General features: G+C 36.8%; 1 protein-coding gene across 1 annotated transcript; it reads right to left on the bottom strand.

Annotated features, from left to right (window-relative positions):
• Nucleotides 1-883: 883 nt before the first annotated feature.
• LOC100922906 (vomeronasal type-2 receptor 26-like) lies at nucleotides 884-22,574 on the bottom strand. The gene is made up of 6 exons (XM_031957301.1): nucleotides 22,351-22,574; nucleotides 20,338-20,626; nucleotides 19,010-19,813; nucleotides 8,282-8,509; nucleotides 4,036-4,156; nucleotides 884-1,828 (listed from the first exon to the last, which is right to left on the bottom strand). The coding sequence occupies exons 1-6, from the start codon at nucleotides 22,572-22,574 to the stop codon at nucleotides 924-926; spliced, it is 2,571 nt and encodes an 856-aa protein (XP_031813161.1). The 3' UTR covers nucleotides 884-923.
• Between the last annotated feature and the right edge of the window lie 3,339 nt (nucleotides 22,575-25,913).

The following is a 25,913-nucleotide window of genomic DNA, read 5'->3' as shown; positions in this document are numbered from 1 at the left end:
TCTGATGAGGACAATTGCTAAAACCCTTTAGTTTTTGCTGTAATAAGTTCAATTTTGGCTATTTCTGTTTATGCAGGAAATCTTAGAGAGCCAGAAATTTCTGATCTATTCTAGAATCTCAGAATGTTCCCTCTATTAAAATGAAAATTGTAAAAATAATTGTAACTGCATAAATGCAGTGCTTTCATGATTGGAAGAAGTTATCATATCTCATTTGATCTTCCCAACAATTTTGATGAAAACATTATTATTTTCTTGTTTGTTTTGTACAGAAGTGCTAAATAAACTGCTGTAGAAGTGTGGCTGGCAGCAAGCCCCACTGTAGATTAAATTAGATTAAAACATAATGGGGCAATAAATTATGACATGCTAGTATTATAATCATATGTAATATAATAATATTAATAAAATAAATCGTAATAAATAAATCCTAATAAATAATTATAATAAACAATAATAAAATAAAATTGAGAAGGATAATTAATCATTCTTTTTTCTTTCTTTCTTTTTGTGAGGCAATCAGGATTTAGTACTTTCTCAAGGTCAGACTCAAGGTCAAGAGTTTCACTTTTTCTATCATTCCAATCATGGTTGATTCCTTATAAATGCCTTCTTGGCAAAGATATTGGAGTGGTTTGTCATTTCCTTCTCTGGCTTATTTTACAGATGAAGAAACTGGATGATGAAATGGAAAAGAAGCTGGTGTTCTTACAGGTGTCATGGAAGAAGGTTTTTAACTCAAAGATAGCTCAAATGGGAAAAAGGAGAGATTAGTATGAAAGTTGGCATTGGGTCCATGAAGTTGGATGTCAAATGTCATATGAATTTCATTGGGAATTTAGTAGCAAAATTAATTTGTGTTAATTATTTTCAGTCTCATGTTATTAGTGAAACATACAGAACATTTCAAGATGATTCTTGATTCAGGAACCCAAATTATCATTTAAAGTTTTCCTGATGTTCCTGTGGGGCTGCAGAAGGATCACATAGCATTTGGGGATGAAGATGCAGCCTAGCAAGCCAGTACTGGAGCTTAAGATGCAGAAGATCTCCACGGCTGCCATCATCTTTCCCTTGGTGCTCTGGTACGTGGGGAGGAAGGAGACCCAGACACTGCAGAACACCAACATGCTGAAGGTGATGAATTTGGCTTCATTGAAAGTGTCAGGGAGATTTCTAGCTAGAAAAGCCACAGTGAAGCTCCCTAGGGCCAGGACTCCCATGTAGCTCAGAACAAAGTAGAAGGCAATGAAAGAGCCCTCATTACACACCAGGAGGATGTGCTCACAGTCAGAGTGTGTGTCTGTTTCTGGGAATGGGGGAGAGAGCAGCAGCCAGATTGCACAGAGCAGAACCTGAATCAAGGTGCAAAAAAGAACAACAGAAATGGGGGCTCTGGATCCCATCCATTTCCTGCCCCTGCTGCCTGGTCTGGTGGCTCTGAAAGCCAAAACTACAATGATCGTTTTGGCCAAAACCGAGGAGACGGCCACTGTGAACATGACTCCAAATGTTGTTTGTCGTAGAAGGCAATTCATTGCATTTGGGCGACCGATGAAGAGCAATGAGCAGAGGAAGCAAAAGATAAGGGAGATGAGGAGGATGTAGCTGAGATCCCGGTTATTGGCTTTAACTATAGGAGTGTTTTTGTGCCTCACAAAGACCCAAAGAACCAGAGCTGTGAAGAGAGACAAGCAAGCAGCTATGGAAGCCAAAGCCATCCCCAGGGGCTCTTCATAGGCCAGGAAGATCACCACTTTCGGGAGGCACTGATTTCTCTTCTTATTGGAATATTGATCTTCAGGGCATTTCACACATCGATCTGCATCTGAAGAGAATAAATGAAGTGTCAATATTTTAGCCTAAGCAAATCTTTCTATCAGAGGACAGTCATAGTTAAAAAATAAAAATTGCTCAATTTGCTTGCATGGACATCAGAATCTGATGATAGTGGATAAAACAGAAGACTTGGAAGACTTGAGTTTTAATTCTGCTTCAGATAGCTGTCACTTTGTGAGGCTGGCCTAGTCAATTGCCTTCTTTCTACTTCAATTTCACCATCTCTAGAATGGGGATAATTATGCAACCTCCCAGAGTGTAATGAGATTAAATCATGTGATTTTACATATGGAAAGAGTTGAGCAAATCTTAAAGTATATATCAATTATATGAATTTTATTTTGTGCATGACTCTTCATAAACTCCATTTGGAGTTTTCTTGTCAAAGAGTCTGGTGTTGTTTGGTATTTTTTTCTCAAGTTCATTTTTTCTGGTGAGAAAGCTGAGGTCAACAGGGTTAAGTGAATTTCTCAGCACCATATGGCTAGTATGTTTCTGAGGCTAGATTTCAACTTAGGAAGATGATATCAGGCTTTGTACAGGCCTTCTGATCCATCTTCCAAACAGCTTCCACATAATTGCTAGCTCTTATATGAATAATATTTTCAGAGTACTGGTGAAATATGAGATATTATTCTTAGTAATGACAACAACAATAACAATAAATGTAGCAGTTATTTGTCACAAAGTGAAGAATTCAAATTATTGTTGTGTTTATTTCCTGGATTTGTACCATCATCTTTTAAATGGTTCATCTCCTTAGTTTAGAGGTCTCTGTTCTTTGTATTTTCTTCTCATAAGAAAAAATGATTCTATTCTTCTAAATACATGATTCTTTCTAAAATGTGTGTGAAGATAACTACCCTACAGCTTTTCAAGATGTTGATGCGTTCCTCTTTCCTGTTGACATTTTGGATATACAAGGCCATGTCTGTATATGGCTATTTAGTGCCATATTTCCTTTTGGACTTTATCAATATGACCCTTAAGTTATTTTGATGGTCATCAACTCTGAATAATGTAGGAATATGAATTGAAAGAATTGAGTATGGTTTGCCTGGAGCAGAGAAACTTCTGAATGAACATAATAACTGGTATGATGTATTTATTCAAAGCACTTATAGCTGGAGGAGGGATTTGACTTACTTTGTTTAGTGCTGGAGTACAAACCTTGAAACAGACTAGGAAAAAGAAGAGGAAATTTAAGTTTGATGTGTAATGTAAAAACATATTATTAGAACATATCTTCTCTATGAAGGGAAGTAGAGCTGCATATTTATAAGTTCAGTCAGAGTCCCTGAACTTATAAATATGCAGCTGTACTTCTCTTCATAGAGAAGATATGTTCTAATGATATGTTTTTACTAAAAGATCAATGGAGGAGATAGAGATATATTTTAGTTTTATGCTAAAAAGTTTCTTCCTGCTGTGTTTTAGGTATATCCCTGTTCTACTCCTTCTGTATCAGGCAAGGATGAAAATGTCCTGTATACATTTGAGAGAAGTCGAATTACTCCTCCTAAGCTAGTACTTTCACTAACCTCTTGTGTCAAGGAGAGACCATTCTCCCACTTTATTTAGATTATTAGATCAATGAAGTTTGCATGAATTTCCTTCCCAGAGATGTTATTCCTGGAGACATTGTTCTAGGTTAAATTATTTTTACATTATGAATTATTTTCCTTTTCTTCATATTGGTAATAATTTGCCATATTTGGCCTACTTGAAAAAAAAACTTTTTAGCTTAAGCTATCTTTCAAATATATCTGGATCTTCACCAGAATCATAGTTTTGCATTGAATAAGTGGAAGTTGGGCTTAAAAAGGTAGTTGTCAAGAGAGATCCAAGAAATTTTCTGATTTGGTTTTGGGTTATGTAAATTTGTGACTTCTTGGCCCCCATTGTGCATCAGATGGGTAAAAATCAGGATAGTTGAAATGAATTTAAAATTGCAATAGATTGCATTTCAGTACCCTGGCTAGTGTCTTCCATTTCTTAATTAGCTGTTCTCCTATGAATGGTCCCTTCATCTTTCTTTAAAACTTCTTCTAGGCTTTTCTTGGTCTCTGGAGACACCATATTCCATATGTAACAGGTTTCCATTGCCTTGTTGTCACCAGGGAGACTCATTCAGTTTTGTTTGGTCACCTTTGTCCGTGTTTGAGAAGGAAAACAAAACTGTTCTCACAGACTTACCTGTCTTGGAGGAAATGTGCCCCTCTGGGCAGGGTACACAGTCAAAACAGCAGACAGGCTTTCCTTCTTGGGATTTCTTCTGAAATCCTGGACCACACTTACTGCATCTCGACTGAGGAGGCTACACAGAAAAATATCCAAAGGTCTTTGAAGCGGTATTGTTCACTACTTACCATATAATTTGTTACCTTTGCTTAGTTTGTTTGTAACAATTCAAGTGCATTGCAAAGTCTATCAATGGTGTCAGTAAAATAGTTATGCTGCTAAAGATTGGATCAGTTTCCTTTCAAAAGGGCCCCAGATTGTTAAGCATCCAAGAAATTGTATTTCTTCCCACTTGCAGAAAAAAAGGATGATATTAGGATCAGAACAAATAGCTGAAATTTTCTTAAGTTAGCAATACAAAGAAAGAAATAAAAGAAAACAGTAGAATGGGAAAGCTAACTTCTGGAAAATTAGAGATATCAGGGAAATTTCATGCAAATAGAAACATGATAAAAGACAAAATGTTAGCGATTTCATGGAAGCATAACATAGTCTGAAGAGTTGGGAAGTATACAAAGCATAGCTATCCAAAGGAAATTCTTCACATCACCAATAACCAAAGCAGTGTGGATAGTCTCAAGAGGGAGATATCCTGGAGAATGAAATCAAGTGTTCCTTAGGAAGCATTACCAATGAGAAGGCTGATAGAAAAAATGGAATTCCAGCCAAACTATTAAAAAAATCTGAAAATAGAATCATTTAAGTACTGCACTGAAATGGCAGCCAGTTTGGGAAACCTGACATTAGTAACTGGATTGGAAAGATCAGTATCTGTGTGAATTCTAAATAAATACAGTACTAGGGAACAAATTAGTGAGCAATCACACTCATTACATATACCTGCAAGGTTATATTCAAGATTTTAAAGCTAGGGTTCTATAATAAGTGAATCAAGAAAAGGAGGCTGGTTTTCAGATAGGTAGAGAAACTAGAGATGAAATTATCAACATTCACTGGATTATGGAAAAAGGAAGGGAATTCCAAAAATAAAAACAAACCTCTGTGTCTGCTTCATTGATTACACATTGATTGTGTGACTCATAACAAATATGTCAAGTCTTTAATGAGGTTGGAATAACAGATCATCTTATTTGTCTCTTGAGGACCTTGTATGTAGGTCAAGAAATAACTGATAGGATTTTATTAATGGTTTTGAATAGGACATTAAGTATGTCTAGGTTTTATATTATCTGGAATTAAGTCCAACAATCTTAGATATTAAGACAAACTTTTTGAGGACAAAGCAGGGAAGAAGAATCAAGAAACCTCTTGATAGAGTGAAAAAAGTTTACAATTGAAGCTAGAAATTTACAATAAAAACAAGAACAAAGAAACAGCTCTTGTTGACTGGTCCCATCACTTCCTTGTTAATAGTGGGGGAAGAAATGGAAATAGATAAATCTGATCATATTAAAAAGTAGCAAAATCTGTATAGGCAAAGTTATAGTTTTTCGAGTAATAGGGCATGGTCTTGAGATTTAGACTATGAGGAAAGATTAACGTAGCATAATCAACAATTTTGAAATGTGGTGCTGGAGATTATTGACAGTCCATAAAACAGCACAAATATGAAACCAATTAATACTTACAAAATGATTCCAGGCTAATCATTTGGAAGATGAAGCTGTAGCCTAAATAATTTGGCCCCATATTGAGACATTGGAAAACACACCAATGTGGCAAAGAGTTAAAGATGAAAGAAAAGAGAATTCTAGAGAAAGAGATGGATAGATATTATCACAGAAATTAAACAACTGTACCAACTTCATTAGATGGCAAGAAGAGAACTCCATGGTGGCTATATTCCATGGTTTTCCCTGGATATAATTAAGTGGATGAATAACAACAATATTAGTGTGTGGAATTGTAGCTTTTCTACTACATAAGAATTTTTAAATCTCCTGGGGAGGAAAAATTAATTAGCAGAATTTGTTACCAACAGAGACTTTTTCTAAGACTATTTAAAAAAGCAGTAATTTTTTCTGAAGTAAAGATTATGAGGGTCCTGAAGTGGAGCTATTTTAATAAGTATAAGAGTCTAATAACTCTCTGGGGAGCAAAAACAAACAAACAAACAAACAAAAAACCCTACTATTGCAGAAAAGGGAGAAGCCAGAAGAATTCAATAACTATTTTTTTTTTTTTGCTGAGGCAATTGGGGTTAAGTGACTCACCCAGGGTCACACAGCTAGGAAGTGTTAAGTGTCTTAGGTCAGATTTGAACTCAGGTCCTCCTGATTTCAGGGCTGGTGCTCTATACCCTGCCCCCCAATAACTCTATATTTTAGAAAATTTTAGAACAGAAGCCCCAGACTGAAGGAAATTGTGAGAAAAAATCAGTTATTTCTTCAACTTCCTATACCTCCAATCTATTAATAGAGTATAAATACATATTGTGTTTGGTTACCACATGATGCCAAGAAATTAAATTTTGCCTCAACTATTAAGAGAACAGTGAGCCAAAGTCAAGTTAGATGGGGAGCATAACTGCAGCCTAAAATCATAATTTTCCTACCTATAAGTTCAGAGCAATTGTATCTGAACACATAACTTTTAGTCGAATGCCAAGAAGTAGGAGCCACATGTGAAGGATATTGATTCTATCTTTGTATCTCCCCAAACATTTACCCAGTCCTGAAATTCTTGAATGAATTTAAGAATAAATGTATGAGAGAGAAAAGAATTGTTTTATAACAAGAAAGATCTATTCAATATTTGCAAAATTTAGATTCCTTGAATAGTTTAACCTCATACCCATAATCTGTTTGTACTGATTTGATCAAATATTGTGCTTTATTTCATTATACTAAATTTTTAGATTTCTCAAATTTCCTTTATTGATTGTATATTTCGTCTTTTAATTTTGCCATTGCTCATAAACTGGGAAAATATTTTTACAGTCAAAGGTTCTGATAAAGGCCTCATTTCCAAAATATATAGAGAATTAACTCTAATTTATAAAAAATCAAGCCATTCTCCAATTGAAAAATGGTCAAAGGATATGAACAGACAATTCTCAGATGAAGAAATTGAAACTATTTCTAGTCATATGAAAAGATGCTCCAAGTCATTATTAATTAGAGAAATGCAAATTAAGACAACTCTAAGATACCACTACACACCTGTCAGATTGGCTAAGATGACAGGAAAAATAATGATGATTGTTGGAGGATGCGGAAAACTGGGACATTGATGCATTGTTGGTGGAGTTGTGAATGAATCCAACCATTTTGAGAGTAGTTTGGAACTATGCTCAAAAAGTTATCAAACTGTGCATACCCTTTGATCCAGCAGTGTTACTACTGGGATTATATCCCAAAGAGATTATAAAGAAGGGAAAGGGACCTGTATGTGCACGAATGTTTGTGGCAGCCCTTTTTGTAGTGGCTAGAAACTGGAAACTGAATGGATGTCCATCAGTTGGAGAATGGCTGAATAAATTGTGGTATATGAAAATTATGGAATATTACTGTTCTGTAAGAAATGACCAACAGGATGATTTCAGAAAGGCCTGGAGAGACTTACACGAACTGATGCTGAGTGAAATGAGCAGGACCAGGAGATCATTATATACTTCAACAACAATACTATATGATGATCAGTTCTGATGGACTTGGCCATCCTCAGCAACGAGATCAACCAAATCATTTCCAATGGAGCAGTAATGAACTGAACCAACTACACCCAGCCAAAGAACTCTGGGTGATGACTAAAAACCATTACATTGAATTCCCAATCCCTATATTTATGCCCACCTGCATTTTGATTTCCTTCACAAGCTAATTATACAATATTTCAGAGTCTGATTCTTTTTGTACATCAAAATAACGTTTTGGTCATGTATACTTATTGTGTATCAAATTTATATTTTAATATATTTAACATCTACTGATCATCCTGCCATCTGGGGGAGGGAGTGGGGGATGAGAGGTGAAGAGTTGAAACAAGAGGTTTGGCAATTGTTAATGCTGTAAAGTTATCCATGCATATAACCTGTAAATAAAAGGCTATTAAATAAAAAACAAAAAACAAAAAAGAAATCTTCACCCTTTCTGGACTGAATTGTGTATAAAAACTTGATTTGTAAGTTGTTTTCTCCAAATAGCTTTTGTGGCATTTGCCCTATTTGAAAATGTAAGTGACTATTGTGAAGGCCTATATTCTAATGTTTCATAAAGCCAACAAATTAATCATTCTTTACCTTTCTCTTCCCTGTGCCCCACAGTACAGCCTTCTCTTGGATGGTGAAATTTTCACCATTGGTAGCCTGAGGATTAAACTCTCCCACTTTCACCAAGATTTCGGTATCATTACCAAAGGTCACATAGTTGAGAATATCATAGTTTGCCACTGAGTTCCTCTTCTTATCCAGGACCACCTGCTTTCCAGCACTATTGTTGAAATGGATGTTCTTCAGAAAGGAATGGAGCTGAAATTGAAGAAAATTAATTGGAAGTTCATTACTAGAGTCTCCCAGGAATATTTGATAGAATCCCCACTATCTTCTAATAAGCAAAGACAGTACAATCCTAAGATTTTTCAAGTGTCACAGAACTGGGATGGACTGCTAATAAATTGGATAAGAGAACTACGATATAAAATGTTCTTACCTGTCTAGAAATTGAGCCAAATCTCAAGACTAAAACAAAAATTTTTCAACCCCACGGAAAAGACCAGAAAGGTCTTTTCGTTTTGATGAGAGTAAAATTTTGGAAAGAAGATAGAAAAAGAGTGCTTGCAATATAGGTTTAGAGTAGGTGGGATGCTACAATTCTCACCACTACAGTTAGTCATACTGCTTCTAATGCAATCCATCAAGCCTCTGATGAATTTAAAACTTTAATTAATACCCACTATTTTCTTTATTATTATTATTATTATTATTATAGCTTTTTATTTACAAGTTATATGCATGGGTAATTTTACAACATTAACAACTGCCAAACCTTTTGTTCCAATTTTTCCCATCCTTCCACCCACCCCCTCCCCCAGATGGCAGGTTGACCAGTACATGTTAAATATGTTAAAGTATAAATTAAATACAATATAAGCATACATGTCCAAATAGTTATTTTGCTGTACAAAAAGAATCGGACTTTGAAATAGTACTAGAAATAGTGAAGGAAATCAAAAATGTGGGCAGACAAATATAGAGGGATTGGGGATTCTATGTAGTGGTTCATAGTCATCTCCCAGAGTTCTTTTGCTGAGTGTAGCTGGTTCAATTCATTACTGCTCTATTGGAACTGATCTGGTTCATCTCATTGCTAGAGATGGCTACATCCATTAGAATTGATCATCATATAGTATTGTTGTTGAAGCACATAATGATCTCCTGGTCCTGCTCATTTTGCTCAGCATCAGTCCATGTAAATCTCTCCAGGCCTTTCTGAAATCCTCCTGTGTAATGGGCTGAGGCTTGAGTTGATGCACTGAGGTCCCAAGTACGTGAGGCTAAATAGTAATTGGGCTATACTCTATTAATATACATGATTGGATAAAGAATGGTCCCTGCCCACTCTCCATGCAAGTCCTGATGTGTTGTATAGGAAATGACGATTTTGGTGGGTGGAGGCAGAGAGAGAGACAGGAAGAGAAGCTGGGAGAGATTGGGCCTGGGTTCCAGACTCCTAGCTGCTGGTTGTGTGGCTGCTGGTTGAGCTAGCTTCTTGACTCAGCTGCACACATTGCTATCACCGGTTCTCTTCCACCTCCGATCCTTCTTCACTGAGAATAAAGACTGACGGTTTTCCCCTAACCTGAATTCCTGACTCCTGTCGATTTAAAAATACACGATCTTCACATTTGGCGCCCAATGGTGGGAACCAAGGACTGAAGAAGTCTCCGGTGACCAGGAACTTGGGTGAGTATTGTTAATAGACAAATAAGGAACTTATTTTCTTAAAAACTAAACCAGTAATTTTTTTTTGGCTAAAATGGGACAAATGCTAGCTAAAGACTCTCCATCCCTGCCCCCAACCCCACCCAAGAGTGGTGCTATAGAAAGCATGCATAAGCTGATAGAAATACATGGTTTACTTATAACTTGGGAACAGATAGCAAGATTTGTGAGTATATTAAACTGCTGTCTCCCCTTGGTTCTTAGAGGAGGAGCAGATCTCTCTAGATAACTGGTCCCTGGTTGGACAAGAGATGTCCATGCATTTCAGAGAATGTGGTCCTCATTCAATTTCCATTGAGGCATTTTATTTATACAATATATTTCAGTTAGCACTAAGAAACCCTATCCCTAGAAGAAAGAAAAAACCTGTGGCTCCTTCTACTCCTCAAATTAGCCATGATATTAAGGAGGAAGACAATGAAGAGATTAATGACCATATCCCTACAGGGCATGGAGGCTTAAGTGAGCAAGGGTGTGGTGACCTTCCCCTCAGGGAGAGCTTCAGCCCACCCCAGGAGCAAGTGATTGACTCTCCTCCACCAACTCCACCCTCCAGGATGGAGGGAGGAGGGGCAGTGGGGGGGGGGCAGTGACAGGACCAATTTGAGTAGACTCCAAGAGGGCTTAATGAAGGCCAAAGAAAAGGGTGTGGACATCTGGGAGCTTCAGCCACTTATGTTTCCTGTAATTTCCCAGTCTAATGCCTCTGGTCAACAAAGTTGAAGATACGCCCCTTTTAACATAGAAATCATTAAAGATCTTAAAAAGGCCTGCACTATTTATGGGGCTATATCAGCTTATGTTAAGATGCTATTACAGAATTTGGCTTTTGAAATCTTGACTCCTGATGACTGGAAATCTATAGCAAGGGTATGCTTAGAACCTGGACAAAATTACATGTGGCTTTCTGAATATAGTGAGTTCTGTAGGATACAAGCCCAACAAAATAGTCAAAATGCTGTTCATGCTGTGATCACCTATGACCTACTACAAGGTATAGGTCAATATGCAGACGTCACAGCACAGGTTAATTATTCAGTAGCAGCATATGAGCAAATTGCTGCTAATGCTATCAAAGCGTGGGCTTGATTCACAATAAAATGACAAAGGTGAGGCCTTCACAAAAATAATGCAAGGCCAGATGAGCCCTTTGCTGACTTTGTGAACGTTTGCAGACTGCTATCACAAGAACTAATGAGGGAAAAATCCAACAACAGATGTTTTAATAAGGCAACTTGCTAAGGAAAATGCTAATAAGGTGTGCAGAAGGATTATACTAGGACTGCACAAGGATGCTCCTTTAGAGGAGTTCATAAGACCCTGTGCCACAGTGGGTACAAATGCCTTTTATAGCCAGACTATGATGCAGACTTCCCAAGATCCCAACATGGGTAGACAGGGTCCCTTCCGGGAAGGGACTTCTAGAGAGATACGTCAATGCTTTCAGTGTGGTAAAGTAGGGCATCTGAAAGCTCAATGTTGGTATAGAGGCAGAGTGAGAAAACAGGGTGGGAGAACAAGACCCAGTATCCCATGTCCAAAATGCAACAGAGGCTTCCATTGGGCCTCAGAATGTAGACAGGTTCAGGGAAATGGGATGAGGGCCCAGCCCCAGGGCCCCAGGCAAAAAACACTTGGAGCATGATGGCAGCCAATGGTGCACCCAGAGAGTGCCTAGACGGCCAATACCCCAATATGACCAATCAGCCAGGAAGCCATATGATGGCAGAAAGGGATTACACAATCAATCAGCCAGGAAGCAACCTGATGGAAGAAAGGGATTACAATTAGGGAGAATAGAGTTGTATGCAGCTGAGACAACTGAGATACCCCCTGGAGAGGTGAAATCTGTTCCTCTCCAGCCTATGGATCCCTTGTCTCCAGGCACAGTAGGCTTGACCATTTTACCTCCTGAGAGTACGTACAAAACAGTGTCCATCCACATACTAATGTGGGAAACTGGGGAATGTGTAGATAATATCCCAGTCACCAATACAGGCAGACAATGTGTGACTTATCACCCAGGAGAAATAGTAGCATCAGGTTTACTCATACAGAATCCTAATAAGCAGCCTGGTGATAGTCACCCAGATTCTGATTCCAGATCACAAAATCCAGCAATTTACTGGACAGCAGCTGTAACAACTGACCGACCTATGCTCACAATCTATATAAATGGCCTTCCATTGGAAGGATTGGTGAGACACTGGTGCAGATCAGACGGTCATTAGAGGTGCCAGCTGCCCAGTCACTCCATTAAGATTAAAGCAGACACCTACATGTCTGGTGTAGGAGGATCAATAGCAGCTGAAGTTAGTGCTGCCCCTATGAGATGGACTTTTGAAGGCAAAACAGGAGTTTTTACTCCTTTTATAGTTGAAAAATCCCATCAATCTGTGGAGGAAGAGACGTTTACAGCAATTAGGGTTAAAATGAGTACTTTGGTTTTTAAGCAGGGCTGCTGTTGAAGGCCTGCCAACACTTTCACCTGTTCCTATCCAATGGAAAACTGATACACCAGTGTGGATAGAGCAGTGGCCCTTAAGTAAAGATAAAATTCAGGCCTTATTAGATATAGTACAGGAGCAGCTTGACCAAGGACACTTAAAACCTTCTCTAAGTCCTTGAATTCGCCAGTGTTTGTTGTGAAAAGAAATCTGGAAAATGGAGGATGTTAACGGATTTAAGAAAAGTGAATGAACAGATGGAAACTATGGGAACTCTTCAGCCTGGACTTCCATCTCCTACTCATTTGCCTAGAGAATGGCCTCTTTGGGTCATAGATATTAAGGATTGTTTCTATTCTATGCCTCTAGATAAGAAGGATATGAAAAGATTTGCCTTTTCAGTGCCCAGCGTTAACTTAGCTGAGCCTTATAAAAGATATGAATGGACAGTTTTGCCACAGGGAATGAAAACAGCCCTACTATGTGTCAAATGTATGTTGTTGCTGCTCTTGCTCCAGTAAGAAAAGCATTCCCAAAAGTTATGCTATTACATTACATGGATGACATTTTGGGATGTGCACCTGAGGAACAAATGTTAGAGACATGTCTACAAAAGACCATAGAAACACTAAGGAATTACAAATTATACATAGCACCAGAAAAAATTCAAAGACATGCTCCTTTTCAATATTTAGTATATGAAGTATACCCTAAGGTGCTTACAGTTCAAAAACTCTCCTTAAGAACAGAAAAGCTAAACACATTGAATGATTTTCAGAAATTGATAGGAGATATCCAATGGATGCGACCAGTGTTAGGCTTGACTACCTATCAGTTACAACCGTTATATGACATTTTAAGGGGAGACAGTGCTTTAAATTCACCACGCCAGCTTACAAAAGAAGCTCAAGAGGCTTTGAGAGAAGTTGAACTGGCTTTATCCAATGTGGTTGAAAGAGTCACTCAAAACCCTTGGAGATATCAGTTTTGCCACACAAGAGGCACCCACAGCAGTCCTTCATCAAGGAGACAGTGTGATAGAGTGGTGAACCTCCTGGCACAACCAGAACAAAGCCTTACACCCTACCCAGTGCTTGTGGCTAGAATTTTATTAAAGGCCACTAAGCGAGCAGTACAATTATCTGGGACAAGACCTGACAAGATATACACCTTTTATACCAATACACAAATTAATGTGTGTTGTGAGACCATCCCAGAGTGGCAAATTTTATTAGCCATGGCTCCAAATTTTTTACATGGGTCTCCATTAAAGATAACTAGACTATTACATAATTGGCGATGGACTCTTGAAGAAAAAGTTTCTAAAGTTCCTCTTCAAGGACCAACTATCTTCACGGATGCATCCAAACATAATATTTGTGCTGTGTACTCTCATGATCTAACTATAAAGAGAGTAGTCAGAACTCCTTTTCAGTCTACTCAGCAGAATGAATTGTACGCGATCATTCTAGCTCTTACTTATTATCCAGGAGACATAAATATAATATCTGATTCGGCCTATTCAGTAGGTGTGGTACAAAGAATTACCACAGCCCAAATAAAATTTTCAGCCTCTAATATATATCAGCTCTTTAACAAACTTCAAGAGCAAGTGAGAAAGCATCCAGGTAAGATCTTTATATTACATGTCCATTCTCATAGTGGACTTCCAGGTCCCATATTTGATGGCAATTCAAAGGCTGATAGCCTTCTAACTATGTTGGTCAATACCGCTTTGTTCCAAGAAGCTCAGGCATCTCATTCTAAATATCATCAGGCTGCTCGAGCTTTACGTTTACAATTTGGAATAACAAGAGAGGAAGCTAGGAGCATAGTAAAAGCCTGTACGGCTTGCCTTCCTTTCCACGCTCCTACACTGCCTCCAGGGAAGAACCCTTGTGGTTTGAGCCCCAATGAAATCTGGCAAATGGATGTGACCCATTATAAATCTTTTGGTTGTCTGTCTTTCATCCATGTTGTGGTAGACACCTTTAGGGGATTCACTTTTGCAATGCCAGCAGCAAAAGAGACAGCCCGAGTGGTCACTGAATTTCTCATACAAGCATTTGCCATTATGGGTGTGCCACAAGCAATAAAAACAGACAATGGTCCTGCTTATACTTCAAAACATTTTGCACACTTTTGTGCACAGTATAAGATTTTACACACTACGGGCATACCTTTTAATCCTCAAGGACAGGCAATAGTGGAGAGGAGAAACAGAGATATTAAGACGCTCCTCCAAAAACAAAAGAAAGGGGGAGCCACAGGTAACCCTAGAGAACTTCTAAATCTAGCTCTTTATACTATTAACTTCTTGATTTTGACAAAGATGCACTGGCTCCGGCAGACAGGTTTTATAACCCACTGGAAGGTCAGTGTCCAGTGCAAGCAGCTCCACTATCTTTAGATAATCGCCAGGTGATGTGGAGAGACCCAGAAAGTGGTGAATGGAAAAGACCAGATAGGCTAACTGCTTTGGGGAGAAGGTTTGCTTGTATCTCTACAGGTGGAGAAGGAATCATATGGGTGCCAACGAGCCATATTTGCTTTGTCCATCGCAGAGAGACGGAGCAGACCCTTGAAACAAAGGAGAAGACCCAAGAAATATCGGGTGGTTCTGTTGCTGATTGTGCTCACCATTGAAAGAGCGTGGCAGTTATGGCGTTTGACTCATGGACATCAAAGATTGTAGGACTTCAAAACCCTCAGGAATCATTGGATTCTCTGAGTCATAGGACTCGAAAACTCTCAGGAATCATTGGATTCTCTGAGATATGATAAGACTGTTACAACACTTCAAAATCTGCTGGAATCATTGGATTCCCTAACACATAAAAAGACTTTTGCAGGACTTCAAAACTCAGGGATCATTGGATTCCCTGACATGTGAAACAATGGACAATAGATTGGTTTTGGCTGCTGAAGAAGGTGTATGTGTGACTGTTGCTTACATACCCTCTTTGTAGGACTTCTGGTGATCTTTTCCAACACCATGTTGATTTATATTGTTTGCTATTCCGCTACTTGTGTGTAAAATTCATGTTTGTTACACCACATCGAGCCTGCACTGACTGAGGGGAGGGTCATCCCTAATGGTCTATGCTTTATTGCTATGTGCTTGTGTAATACCTCCCATGCTGATGGGTTTGTGCATAATAAGACCCTTCAGCCCAGAAACCCGCTAGCAACCCCCATTTCCCTTTGGTGCTTTTCATCTCCCTTCCTGAGATGTCAGGTAGGGCATGATCATCTCCTTTTTAGTGCTTTCACCGCCTTTTCTGAGAAGTCAGGGAGGCTGTGATCACCTCCTTTCGGTGCTTTCACCTCCTTCTCTGAGAAGTTAGAGGCTGTGATCACCTCCCCTTGGGGGCTCTGACCTCCCTGAGGAGTCAGGGATGGCATGACCACCTGTGTTCTAAAATAAAAGAAAGCGGGAGATGTAATGGGCTGAGGCTTGAGTTGATGCACTGAGGTCCCAAGTACGTGAGGCTAAATAGTAATTGGGCTATACTCTATTAATATACATGATTGGATAAAGAATGGTCCCTGCCCACTCTCCATGCAAGTCCTGATGTGTTGTATAGGAAATGATGATTTTGGTGGGTGGAGGCAGAGAGAGAGACAGGAAGAGAAGCTGGGAGAGATTGGGCCTGGGTTCGAGACTCCGAGCTGCTGGTTGTGTGGCTGCTGGTCGAGCTAGCTTCTTGACTCAGCTGCACACATTGCTATCGCCAATTCTCTTCCACCTCCGATCCTTCTTCACTGAGAATAAAGATTGACAGTTTTCCCCTAACCTGAATTCCTGACTCCTGTCGATTTAAAAATACACGATCTTCACACTCCTGCTGGTCATTTCTTACAGAACAATAATATTCCATAATATTCATATACCACAATTTATTCAGCCATTCTCCAGCTGATGGGCATCCACTCAGTTTCCAGTTTCTGGCCACTACAAACAGGGCTGCCACAAACATTCTTCCACATACAGGCCCCTTTCCCTTCTTTAAAATCTCTTTGAGTACCTGCTATTTTCAAGTCCCTCTACTTGATACTTAAGGTATACTATGAAAATCACAACCATGTGCCGTCAAGGAGTCTACATTCTTTTGGATGTTATATCAACAAACTAAAAGAATAAATACTGTATATGGAGAAAGGAAATATTACCAAATTGGAAGTGAAAGGGTAAATATTTATATAGTACCTACTATGTACAATACATCTTTTTTTTTTTTTTACCAGTATTATCTTATTTGATGAGAGAATTCAAACAGGATTTCTTAAGTGATAGCAAAAAATCTAAGCCTATAAGGAAGTTAGAGATTCTAGGAGCCAGAGGTGAGGTAACAGTATGTCTTAGACTTAAGTGATTGTGCAAAAGTTTGCAGTTTGGTGATGTAATTTTAACTCATAGTACATCCAATAAGGTAGTTTTGCTGAAACACATACAATGTTAAGCGTCAAAGAGTGAAGTAAGCTTGGATAAATGAAATCAAAGAATGAAGGATTTTCAATTCCAAACTGAGCATTTTTTCATTTTCTATTAGAGGCTATAGTGAGCTGAATTATGTTTTTTGAGTGTGTTATCATATTACACCAAGAAAAAGACATGTTCAGATATTTTTAGGATGTTATTTTGTTGGTCTTCCTTTCTCCAAAATCTTTTAATGTGTTTATATTTTTGTATTACATATTTAAATTTATTTTACATATCTATATAACTACTATGGACTTGTAATATCTCTCTATACATTACCTTCATTATTTACATATTCATAATATACATATATACTTTTATACAACTATATATAAATATAAGTGTATTTACACACATATATTTATGTTGTCTTCTATTGTCAAGTTCTTTAAAGGAAAGTTTTTGTAAAATTCTATGTTCAGAATCCAACCATTCTGGAGAGTTGGAACGTGCTCAAAAAGTTATCAAACTGTGCATACCCTTTGATCCAGCAGTGTTACTACTGGGATTATATCCCAAAGAGATTATAAAGAAGGAAAGGGTTTATGTGAGAATTTTTGGCAGCCCTTGTAGTGGCCGAAACTGAAACTGAGTGGATCCCACAGGGAATGGCTGAATAAATGGTGGTATAGAATAATGGAATATTACTGTACTGTAAGAAATGACCAAAGGATGATTTCAGAAAGGTGGAGGATTTAACAAACTGATGTGAGGAAATGAGCAGGACGGAGATCATTATATACTTAACAAAATACTATATGATGAAGTTCTGATGGACCTGGCCACCCAGCAACGATCAACCAAATCATTTCCAATGGGCAGTAATGAACTGAACATATCCCAGAGAAAGAACCTGGGAGATGACTAAAAACCATTACATTGAATTCAATCCCTATATTTATCCACCTGATTTTTGATTTTTCAAAAAAAATTTTGGTTTTCTTTTGTCCAAAATGTTTATAAACTTATTTGTGTTTAATTTATATTTTAATATATTTAACATCTACTGGTCCCTGCCATCTGGGGAGGGGGGGAATAAGAGGTGAAAAATTGGAACAAGAGGTTTGGCAGTTGTTAATGTTGTAAAGTTACCCATACATATAACCTGTAAATAAAATGCTATTAAATAAAAAAGAAATTCTATGTTCATATCCTATTGTACATCATTTTTCATTCTAAATGCATATTGCTTGATTGTGTGGCAGCTCTGTAAATGATGATTTGCAGAAAGGAGAAACAAGAAATGAATAGGTCAATTAAAATGCTTTTCTATTCAACTAGCACCTATCAATGCCTCCTAAATAGTATATGTATTCTGCTAGTATTGGAGACTAAAGACAAAGATAAGAGAAATCCCTATTTTTAAAAAGCTAATTGTTTAGAAAAGTGATATATAAATTTTTGTATTGAGATTTAACACCCCATATTAAGATGTAATAAAAAGGATTAGTCAGAGAGCAAAATAGATAGAGCACTGCCCTGGAGTCTGGAGGAACTGAATTTAAATCTGGCTTCATACACTTGACACTTCTTAGCTGTGGGATCCTAGGTAAGTCACTTAACTTCCATCGTCTTGCAGAAAGAAAAAAAATTATATCTAAAATTGGAAGAAACCTCACTAGACACTTAATTCACCTTAATTTATTAATAGATAAATCTTAGGAAAATCAAGTACTATGTTCTAGAGTCAGGATTTGAATCCAGGTTTTTTGACTTTAGCACAAGAGCTTTCCCCATTGTACTATGGTATAGTGGAGCAACTAAGACTTCCAGGGTAAGAAGAAATGCTTGGTTTTGATTTCGCCCATGGTGAAGCCAAGACACTTCTAGTGTTGATAATCTTACTCTTCCCTGATATCCTCCTCATCAAAGACCCCCAAGAACCAGTTGATCTGGATTCTCACTTCTGCATGTTTTACAAGGATCTGAAATGATACTATTTCTGAAACGACTAGAATTGACATTCTCACTTTGTTGTACGGGGATTACTTAATGAAAAAAGCAGAAGTTGAGTTACTAATCCCTTATTTCTCTTCTGGATATGGCAGTTCTCACAATCAAAGATTTAGGTATTGGTGCTTATAAAGGGGACCTTACCTTCCAAGGGTGAAAAACTCTCTTGTCTCCATCTATATCGGATTCCATTTCTGATCTCACCAAGAACATTTTATGAAGGGCCCAGGCCACAGCATACACAGCAGTGTAGACAGTGTAACTCTGGTCAGACATATTGATGTCTAAATAGCTCAAACGTAGTGTGTCCAAAGAAGCATTTGGTGAGCAGACCCCTTCATCTCCCTCTCCATGTTTATATGTACACCCAAATGCTGTTTCCCAGAAATTTTTAAGAAAGGTATCCTCTGGATATTTGGTTGGGTGGATGGTTTTTAGAAAATGTTTGAATCCAGGAATCTTGCTTGTCTGGTCTGAAAATATCAGAGCTCCATGGAAATTATTGAAATAGATATAACTGGGTTTTTTGGCAATATCCCAGTGACTGCTGGTGATCCACACTCTTGTTACAATGACATGAGGAATCTTGGTAAACATCCAGCTTAAGAGTGAATTTGTATTTCCATAAATGACAATCACCTTGGCTGTTGACATTAATATGTTGATTATAAAGTAGTTATAAACGTCAATATCCCCTTTCTGACCAGAGATGATCTTTTCTGTAAAGGCCACACAGACATCATTTCTGGTCATTTCTTCTTGAAGATCTCTCAGGAATTTTTCACTTCTTGAATCATCTGAGGTAACAAGACCAACCCAGTTCCATTTGAAATGCAGCATTAATCGGACCATACCACATATAAGATAGGTGTCTGTGGGGGCCATCTGATAAACAGAAGGAAACTGAAGTGGGTCACTTAGGAGTGGATCAAAGAGACCATAGGTGATCTGAAGAGGAATCAAACATGAGCCTTATTCAGTTTAATGAAATAATGATAAATGAAAGATTCTCCCACTCTACCATTCCATATCTGAAACTACTCTCTTCATCCCCTTCTCCTTTATTTCTTGTCATCTAGGCCTTCACATAGGGGTCATCTCCTTCATAATAACTGCTGTAGCTGCAACAGATATAAGTGTTATTTGTCTTTTTTACTTCTTTGTTTCCCTCGCATTGAATAAGGGACTTGCAAATGTTAGATGCTTAATCAATATTAGCAGCATCAATTGCATAATCTCAAAATCTTGGTACATCAAGATATGGTGCTTGCTGCAAGACATGATAAAGGGAACAAGTCTGATTTCCTCAAACTCTGTGATTTCTCTTATTTCTCTGATAATCACTTGAAAGTTAAATTAGACACTAGAAATCTTCAAAACTTTTTAGTAGTTGAATATAAAGTGGCAGACCCTCAAAAACCTACCTCTACCCTCCAACCAGGATAGGCTAAATTAGACTTATAATTTCCTACCTGTGGGAATTTATAGAGCTCCAGTAGGCTTCCCATGGAGACAGTTAAATCAGAAGTGGCTCCTCCAATGACCACCACAGACTTCCTTTTCTCGCAGCTGTAATTTGGAGTGGTCTGGCCCTGGCCTGAGAGCCACATGAGGGAACTCTCCAAGGTTCTTTCATCATTGGGATAGGCATTGTAGATGTGGAATCCCAAAGTAATATTGGGTAACAGATTGAGGTTCCTGTTGATCTCTTCTATAGCAAACATTAATGCCAGGACTTGATAATAGTGTTTGATCAGCCACCTGCAGTGGAAGAGAGATTGTCAGGGAAAAGGAATTTTTCCTTTTTAAAAATCTTCCTATTTACCTTCCTCTGAATTAGAACTGAAAATTTTAGAAGAATTTACTCAAGTCATATGAAGTTATAATTTTATTCTCTTTTTTAGTGACATTGTTTTATTCTGAAAATTTTACTCTGTTACTAGCAATAATAAAGAGTTTTTACCATCTTCCCTTATATGGCCTGTACCATCCCTATTCAATTTTAGTATCATATTTAGAACACCAGATCAGCTCTCTACCAGTTACCAACTGGTAGAGATGAGTTACCAACTCATCTCCAAAAATTACAACCAATTTCTTTACCAAATTCTTTACAAAATCAATTCTTAAATTTTTAAAAAAGTGGAGCAAATTAAGACAAGCATAAAAAATAAGATGAAAATTGTTGGGAAAAATGGCCACCAATTTGGTAGATAAGATGTCTCCCACCTGAATATGTTTCTCAATATAATTTTCAAATGTTACTTAACTTAAAAATAAAAATAAATAACATTTTAAAAAATTGGAGGCACAATGAAGAAATTATTTTTCAGGATTATGATTGGAGAAGAATTCATGACCAAAAAAGGGTTATAGATAAAGTATGTAACAGAAAATTTTTATTTTATTTTATATATATATATCTGAGGCAATTGGGGTTAGGTGACTTGCCCAGGGTCACACAGGAAGTGTTAAGTGTCTGAGGCAAGATTTGAATTCAGGTCCTCCTGACTTCAGGGCTAGTTCTCTATCCACTGTATCAATTAATGGCCCATATAATTTTTTAATAAAAGGCTTTTTTTCCCCTCCACAAAAATCCAATGCATGTAAATTTAGTCAGTCTTTTTTTTAAAATTACAATACTAATTTAAATATTCTTACATCTAAGATACATAAAGAATTGTTTCATATTTGTAAAAACAATGCCATTTTCTAATTGATGGATTTTTAAAGAATTTAAATACAATTATCAATGTAAGGAATTCAGACTATCCCTAGGCCTATGAAATAATGTTCCAAATGCTAATAATAGTAATGACAATAAAACCAACTTTGAATCATGAGCTCACATCCATATATTTACAAAATTTACTGATAAATAGAGAAATGTTATAGGAATGTAGGTAACAGTCCATTCATATGCTATTGATGAAATTATTCATTAATTTAGACTTTCTGGAAAGCAATTTGTATCTATGGCCAAAAATTGACTGAATTGTAGGGATTTTCGAGTAAGCAATCTCTCAAAGTGTTTAACTATAGAGAAAAATATGAAGTGAAATATACTTAGTATTTCTTTTTGTTGTGACAAAAATCTGGACATGGAAGTGTTACCCATTGATTAGGAAATGGCTGAATAATTACATATGAATGTATTGAATCTCATTATGCTCTTGAAAATTAAGCAATATGATTTTATAGAATCAACAGAAAACTTGTAGGACTTAATATAGTTTGAAGAATGAATATAAATATATATATAGTTTTATATTTACACACACATTTAAACTGTTAAATAAATATATAAATATATTGTTATAAATACCAATTTATACAATTATTTACAATTTATTTATACAATTTTCTTGTTTGATTATGCTTAATTGTTACATGTTTTTGTTTTCCTTTTTTCTTAGATGATAGAGAAAAATGAATCATTGATAACTGAAAATATTAATTAACAGTATAATGGAATAAGTACTTACTGACAGTCTTCCATATTGCGTTGAGGATGAATGGAAAACCTTTTCCAATGTGGAAATTTGTGCACTTTATGAAGAACTAAAGGAAAAAATCCTCCAATAATAAGGTCACCATCTCTGTAGTATGTGTGGCTGAAAGTTCTTTCTAGGCAGCAGAGGGTCCCTTTCTCCTTACCCATAGAAAATGGCAGTTGTGAAATCAGGAAGAAGAATAGCAGGGACAACATCAAGGAGATTGTTGTTCAGCTCCTAGACAAGGCCAACCTGCCTTCTAGTCAAGTTTGTGATAGTCTATGGAGGAAGCAGGACAACAACAGCTGTAGCAGCTTCAGGTGCCTCCGGATGGAAAAACACTCCTGCAGGTGAACGTCACTTGAACAGTTTCTCAAGCTTAATTCTGCTTCTCACTCTTGTGGAGACAGAATGTAACATGACTTTGACACATGTCAAAGATGGAGGCAGTGCTAGTTAGGCCAGAGTGTATTTATAAGGATTTGCCCTGGCTAAAAGATCATTGAAACACCCTGGTTTGTCTATGTGGATAGAATCCTGTGTCTGCATCCCCAAGCAGAGGGAAAGCTTAGTCCATCAAGGACCCTTGGGACCTTTGCTGCTTGAGGCTCTGCACCTGTGTCCCTGTGTCTGAGTAAAAAACTTGTTTTTCTGTCCTCCTTCGCAGCCCCTTTGTTCTCCTCTCTGCTAATTGGTGTCAAGCGGATGAGTCCCAGTGACCTCTCCAGAAGCAGGGGAATTTTATTCTATGTGAAGAGAACCTGTGGAGAAACCCAGGCAATTCTGGTCAGGTGTATCAGTGTAGAGTATATGAGAGGTGACAAGGTCAGAAAGTAGTATTGACTGAATGGACAAGATTTAGATCATCTTAAATTCCTCTTACCCATATTCTCAAATCAGGAAGCCCTGCCTCTCAGAGTTACTTTTTTTTTAAATAATGATCTCTGACATAGGTCCTGTTCCAAGTATCTTTTCATTTATTCTTCCAGCAGCACGTAGAAATTTTTTCTGCCATTATTGGCTAACAAAGACTCTACGTGATGATTTCAGGATGATTTCTAACAACTTTTGCTGCAGAAGAACCCTCCTTTTATTCCTGTAGTCAGTTAGTCAACACTCAGATCTTCAGTTGAAAGCATGCCTAATTTTGAACTAAACATGTCATATTTCAATTCTTTTCCTAAAATAGGACCATATAATCTTGCTACATTTTCTTAAATGCTATAAAGGTTTACACTTTGAGGATCAGTTATATAATTAAATGAGTCATTTATATTTAAGACAGAATTCAATAATGTAAAATAAATATTAACAATTTACTCCTTCAGTGACAGAGTTGTCTTAATGCAGAGGACTTTTGTGTCCATAAATTCATGGGTATTGTCTCTAATCCTAAACTGTATATTCAGTGGGCTAGGGTTCCAAAAACAAAAATGCAAATAGTCCCTTCTATAAAAGAATTTTCAGTCTACTGAAAAAAACAGATATAAGGAGAAACAGTTGCTTCTTCACTTGAATCTATGATGATGCTTTAAACCTAATACTATTGTGGTAGCAAGTCCATAATGAGTAGTTTTGTGCTTTTCCCCACCACACTAAGTCGGGCATTCTCTTCTCTAAAATTGAAGATATGCTCATAATATTCAGAGCAGGGAATAATGTCGCAGCATAATTGCAATGAGAAATATTGTGCTCCTTGTAGTTTGAAATACCTTTTTCAGTTCCAGATGGGGTAACTAGTATGATGATAAAAATTATGGGTAAGAAAATAATCTTTGCAAAGTAAAGAAAATGAGAAGAAAGGAGAAGGACAAAAGGAAGGGAAGTAGAGAGAATAAAGAGATATAATAGGAGAAGAAAAATAACAGGAAAAGGTTAAAATAATAATCATGATGATGATGATGATGGGATTGATATTGTAAAGAAGAACAAAGATTTAGAAAGAAAAGGAAGAAAAAAATGTGATGAAATGAAATGACTAGCATTTATACAATATTTCTTTTGTATATTGGCATTGTTTCAAATAATTCCTTAATTTAACTTGTGTAACGTTATTCTCATTGTAAAGGCAGAGACTAAGGCACATATGGAAGAAAGAACTTGCTAATGATAATTATTTTGTGTTTGTAAATAAGGTCATTCAGTTCTTTAAAGTATATCAAAAACAGTTTAACTTTGATCAATTCGATCATGATTCTAGTTTTCCTTAGTGGTAACTACCATCTTTGAGGTACTCTGGAGAGACTGAGATCACTCAAGCTATATTTCTTTTAGAACTGTATTTTATTACTGAAATACCACATTAAATTCTTTTTCATTTCCAATTAGGGTTTAATTTTTATTTGCTTTAATTTATTTGTGAACTTTCTGAGTAAAATTTTTGAGGAGAATGAAAAATTTAACTTCCATCTCGAGAAAATATGAAATATGGGCTGTTGTTCCTTTTTTGAGATGGGTCCAACAGTGGGAGTACTTGATGACAGAATTCTAGTTTTTTTTTTTCCCTTCATTTTATTTTTCAAGAGCAAATGATCAATCTTTTCTTATAACTAACGTTTTGCTGAAATATTTGGCTATGTCTTTACATCCTTCTTTGGCCTGGATGCTTCAATTTTCTATGTGGTCTCTTATTTAAACTCTCCCAACTTGTCAAAGTTTAATTTAGACTATGGCATTAAAAATGACAAATTTTGACTGACAAGGGCAAGGTGCAATGGGACTATCACCTTATTTTTCAGTTATGTCCCTCTAATTAAGGCTTAGAATCACAAGAGCTTTTTATCTGCCATGTCACTCTTTTGATCCATTTTCAATTTTGTCTATTGGATAACCAACCAGTGGTTCTCAAAGTATGATCTAGAGAATTCTGGGGATCTCTGAAACCCTTTTAGAGAGTCTACAAATTCAAAAATAGTTTTTATTTCCAATATGGTATATGTCTATAAATATAATACAGATAAACAAAAATGCTTTGGAGAGATCCTCAATACTTTTTTTAATAGGATAAAGATACTAAAAACAAAAGTTTGAGAACCACTGACCTAAACCTTTCATACATATTGCTGGTATGTTTCTTTCCAATAGAAAATAGAGAAAAACAAAACTTTTGTGAGAAGTCTGAATAGTCAAGTAAAACAAATTCCTCTATTTGCCATTTCCAAAAATAATATATTTGAGTTTTAACTTTGAGTCCATCTGTTCTCTGTCAGGAAGCTGTGTACCCAGTTTCATCACAAACCATTTTGAATAATCTTTTTTTTTTCTGGATTTGCAGAAAATATTTTCTAATCACTCATTACAGAATATTTCCCAGAAATTTGAGTAAATTCCACTGACTTTTATATCCTGCACCAGTCTTATATCTGTGAAATGGTATTTTTGAACTTGTATAAGAGTTTACATATAGTTTTATTGAATTCCATCTTCTTAAATCGACATCCTTGTTTACACCTTTTAAGATCTTTTTTCTTTGGCAAGAATACCAGTTATAACTTCTTTTCATTCACTTATATATACAACATCAATGTCAAAATATAGATCTATGAAAAATCTTT

The sequence above is a fragment of the Sarcophilus harrisii genome, chromosome 3 (assembly GCF_902635505.1).
Source record: "Sarcophilus harrisii chromosome 3, mSarHar1.11, whole genome shotgun sequence".
Lineage (NCBI taxonomy): Eukaryota > Metazoa > Chordata > Mammalia > Dasyuromorphia > Dasyuridae > Sarcophilus > Sarcophilus harrisii.
The sequence above is the reverse complement of the archived record's forward strand: the minus strand, read 5'-3'. Positions and strand labels throughout refer to the sequence as shown.